This window comes from Aptenodytes forsteri, unplaced genomic scaffold (assembly GCF_000699145.1).
Source record: "Aptenodytes forsteri isolate BGI_AS27 unplaced genomic scaffold, ASM69914v1 Scaffold349, whole genome shotgun sequence".
Taxonomy (NCBI): domain Eukaryota; kingdom Metazoa; phylum Chordata; class Aves; order Sphenisciformes; family Spheniscidae; genus Aptenodytes; species Aptenodytes forsteri.
Genome location: NW_008794452.1, coordinates 4632480 through 4636689, shown reverse-complemented (window position 1 = coordinate 4636689; position 4210 = coordinate 4632480). Strand labels below are relative to the sequence as shown.

At 56.3% G+C, this 4210-nt stretch overlaps 1 protein-coding gene across 1 annotated transcript in view; it reads left to right on the top strand.

The window, feature by feature from the left end:
- Window positions 1-4210, top strand: part of CDH23 (cadherin related 23) — a 208079-nt gene that overhangs the window by 166546 nt on the left and 37323 nt on the right. The window contains exons 30-36 of the mRNA XM_019474917.1: window positions 32-105; window positions 302-690; window positions 780-881; window positions 1826-1828; window positions 2912-3061; window positions 3731-3859; window positions 3982-4110. Of these exons, the coding sequence (XP_019330462.1) occupies window positions 32-105; window positions 302-690; window positions 780-881; window positions 1826-1828; window positions 2912-3061; window positions 3731-3859; window positions 3982-4110 (976 nt within the window). The remainder of the gene's footprint in view (window positions 1-31; window positions 106-301; window positions 691-779; window positions 882-1825; window positions 1829-2911; window positions 3062-3730; window positions 3860-3981; window positions 4111-4210) is intronic.

Sequence of the window (4210 nt, the reverse complement as noted above, 5' to 3'; positions counted from 1 at the left end):
GGGGGCTGTCTCCCCCCGGGGCGCAGAACACCCGCCTGGGGCTGCGGGAGACGGCAGGGATAGGAACTTCGGTGGCGGTGGTCCGGGCCACCGATCGAGACACAGGTAGGAAGCTGGGGGTCAGCTTACAGAAACACCCAGTTAGGAGGGAAAGCGGTGAAATCAGCCATTGCACGGATCCTGGCTTGGCTGGGCTGAAATCCCCATGGGCTCTGCTCCATGGTCGGGATTGGCATCGGTGGTGCCTGCCTCTTTTGGATGCTTAGTCCAACTGGCACCGTGGTTCCTGCTCCTGCCCCAGGGAACGGCGGTCTGGTGAACTACAAAATTCTGTCGGGCGCCGAAGGCAAGTTTGAGATCGATGAGAGCACGGGCCTTATCACGACGATCGAGTACCTGGACTACGAGACCAAAACCAGCTACCTGATGAATGTCTCTGCCACGGACCAAGCGCCCCCCAACAACCAGGGCTTCTGCAGCGTGTACGTCAGCCTGCTGAATGAGCTGGACGAGGCTGTGCAGTTCTCCAACAGCAGCTACGAGGCTGTGATAGTGGAGAACATCCCCCTGGGCTCCGAGGTACTCCAGGTCCAGGCCCGCTCCATCGACAACCTCAACCAGATCACCTACAAGTTCGACCCCAACACCAACGCCCAGGCGCTCTCCCTCTTCAAAATCAACGGGATCACTGTAAGTAGCCACAGCATGGTCTCTCCTGGCTTGGTTGTCCACTGTGGACTTTGGTGTTGGTGGCTGACATAGCTGTTCATCCTTGGCAGGGTGTGATCACAGTCAAAGGCGAGGTGGATCGAGAGAAGGGCGATTTCTACACCTTGACGGTGGTGGCCGATGATGGAGGACCAAAGATTGACTCTACAGTGGTGAGTATCTTCTACCCACTTCCCCACCATCCTTTGCACAGGCAGAGCTGACCTCAGGTCACCTCCCTCTTCCACTGGCATGGGACAGCATGTGCTAGTTGTCCTCACTGCTCTGGCCGCCAGGGTCTGGAAACCCTGATTTGGGGGAAACCCAGCATTTGCATAAGCACAATGACTGGTTCTTTTTAGCTTCTGCATGTCATAGGGTGGGATTTCTCAGAACAACAAAAAAAAAACCACCCCAAACTGTAGAGTTTGCAGGTCACTTACCAAGCTAAAACAGTTTTGAGGGAGGTAAATTTGGGGGCCTTGAAATATTTCACAGTGGTTTATGTTTGACAGGGTTATATTTGGCAGTTTCAAAGGCAGCCAAGCAAGGGGGTGATTTGCATTTCTCTGCTGGGGCAGGAGACTCTGGTTGCAGGGCAAGCCTGGTCCCCGTGCCTCAGGCAGGGGCAGCTCGGCTGGCGCTACCCAAACTGTGCTGGTTTGGGCCAGCTGGAGGAGTGGGGGCCTCAAGGGGGGTTTGAAACCAGAGGCTGGCCCGCAGCAATGGGCAGTGCTCTGCGTTTCAAGCGCTCTCGTGCCTTGGTGCATCTGTTGCCTCTAGAAAGGATGCTGGATGACAAAGGCAGTGATGCTGCAAGCGCTGCCCATCCCCACCCATGAGTGCCAGCGGCTGTGCTCTCCACACACTGCCGTGCTCTTGTCTGAGCCTCTCCAGGGTGAGGGGCAAATCCACCAAGCTTATCTAGAAAAAAACAGGGGATGCACCAACAGGGGAGCTTCCAAATCACCACAGGGGGGTACCTGCGGCCCCCAACACTGCCATGGTGGGATGCGGAGTCAGCCCACTGCCCCTCACATGTGCCCGCACCTCCCCATCCCCCACTAACTCTTGGGTTTTTGTTTTCTCTGTTTTCCCCTCTGCTCTCCTCCAACAGAAGGTAAGCATGTTCATCATGCTGGCATCACCTTGGGGGCCAGGATCCATCCCGAACTCTGCATCAAGCTGCAGGGAGGGACCAGTGCGGAAGTCTCCAGCCCTGTCCCACCAGCACCAGCCTCTGTGACACCCCTCAGAACGTGGTGCCAGCCAGCAGAAATCCCAGCGCCCTGATCTGGCACTTGGGACAGCAGCTGCCGGATCCATCGCAGTGGCTGAATGGGCTCTCCCCACTCTTGGCTCTCTGTTTTTAATTCAATGGCAACAATAACCGAATCACCCCGAGGCACACAACTCCCTCCCTGGCTTCCTCCAGGATGTTGTCGCATTCAGCCTGGCCACACCTGGGGGCTTGGGGCACCCATAAATAGAGCCCCGGGAACAGAAAAGCTCTTCCTCTCTCATTTCTGTGTAGCGTTGCAGCTCTTTGATTACAAACGTGATGAGAGCATTTCCTCTGGCTAATTGTGGCCGAGGTAGCCCAGTCCCTGGTCACCTCCATGCTGCGGCAGGGTGCCCCTCCAAGCATCTCCTGCCCGGTCTCCCACTCACCCATGTGCCTTTTCCCAGGAGGGAGCTCAGGTCTTTTATATGCCCAGTTTGCCCTGTTTTGGTTAAATACAGACAGCTCCGACTTCTTTGTGTCCGGTTAGCTTTAAAGCAAACCCTGCCCAACCTCCGGCGCTGTGAGCATGGATGAAATCGCTGCCTGTGAAAAGCTTAGCAGGAAAGGGTCACCCTGCAGCAGCGTGAGTTGCTCCATGCCCAGCTATTTGGAGAATAAGAGAATGGAGGACGGTCCATAGAAAAATCCACCAACTGAGAGCTTCAGCACCCTTGCACTCTTTCTCCAGCCTCTAAGCATCCCTCCTCCTCCTCTGCAGACAGGGATGTAGCTTCGGCTACTGGGCTCAAATAACTGCACCTGTTCCCACGTGGGACGGACAACACTCACGCTGTTGGCACCTCAGGGGGTTGCAGCAGGTCGAGAGTTTGCTGGAGTGTCAGTGTCACTGTTGATACCAGGCGGGAAGGGGGCAGGTTCCTACCCGCGCCCTGCCTGAGCCCCATGCCGTGCCCACAGGTGACCATCACGGTCCTGGATGAGAACGACAACAGCCCCCAGTTTGACATCACCTCCGACTCCTCCGTGAGCGTGGCGGAGGACAGTGCGGTCGGCAAGCAGGTGGCCGTGGTCCTGGCCCGTGACCCGGATGCAGGCAGCAACGGGCAGGTAGGGAGGCCGGCGCAGCAGGTTTGGGGCTGCCCATAAGGCTGTGGTAGTGTTTGTGGTAGACACTGAGGCAGAAATGCCTCCACCGGTGTCTTCCCAACCCCTTGCCCTCATCTGCATCCCTGCGAGAGCAAACTCTGGTCATTGATGCCAACAGTTTTGGGAGTGTTTCTGCAGTGGGTACCGGCACTTCCTGGTTGAGGCGTGCCTGCAGGAGAGGAAAAGCATCATCCTTGGGCTGTCTGGGGCAAAGAGCTCTGCGGGACATGTGTCAAAAGGAGCTCAGCAATCTAAAAGCCAGCTGCGGCCTCTCCCACCACGGGGAGCTGCAGCGAAGCCCTTGGCAGGCTGAGCAGGAAGCTCTCTGACATTTGTTATTTTCTTTACCACGCAGACAGGCACTAAGGAGGTCCTGTTACCCTTAATACCAAAAATTGCTAGCATCATAGGAGGGCTGTGGATGAGAACGGGGTTGGCCCATGGGTGTTTGTTTTGGGGTGGCTGCAATAAGCCGGCACACCCATGGACCCCAGCACATTGGACCTTTTAAAATGCTCAGAGACTTCCCGAGGTGATGCTGGGTTTACTATTGTAGGGTCGCCTTTCTCTCCTTTCTCCTCACAGCATCACATTGCCTGCCCTGTTTTTCTTTCCTGGTGATGTTTCCAGGTGACTTTCTCACTGATATCGGGGAACATTGGCCGGGCTTTCGAGATCCGTACCACCAACAACACCTATGGCGAGGTGTTTGTGGCACAGCTGCTGGACCGGGAGCTGCTGGATCACTACACCTTACGGGTAAGCACCAAACCACCCCGCTTACCTCCTTGGGCTTCTTCTGGTTTGAGCATCGAGGCTGTTTTCTTGGGGCTGTGAGCTTAAAAATAGCATTTTTTGAAAAATCCATCCCCCAACCACAGATCCAAGCCTCGGACGGCGGTGTGCCCCCCCGGAGGAAGGAGCACACTCTGCGAGTGAACATCCTCGATGTCAATGACAACCCCCCCATCATCGACAGCCCCTTTGGCTACAACGTGAGCGTGAGCGAGGTGAGCACCCAGCCCTGCTCCTCTCCTTTCATCCTCCCAAGGTGAGGTTTGACCACAAGGCAGGTGGGGACAATATTGTCGTCCCCCCCCGCCCTGTGGT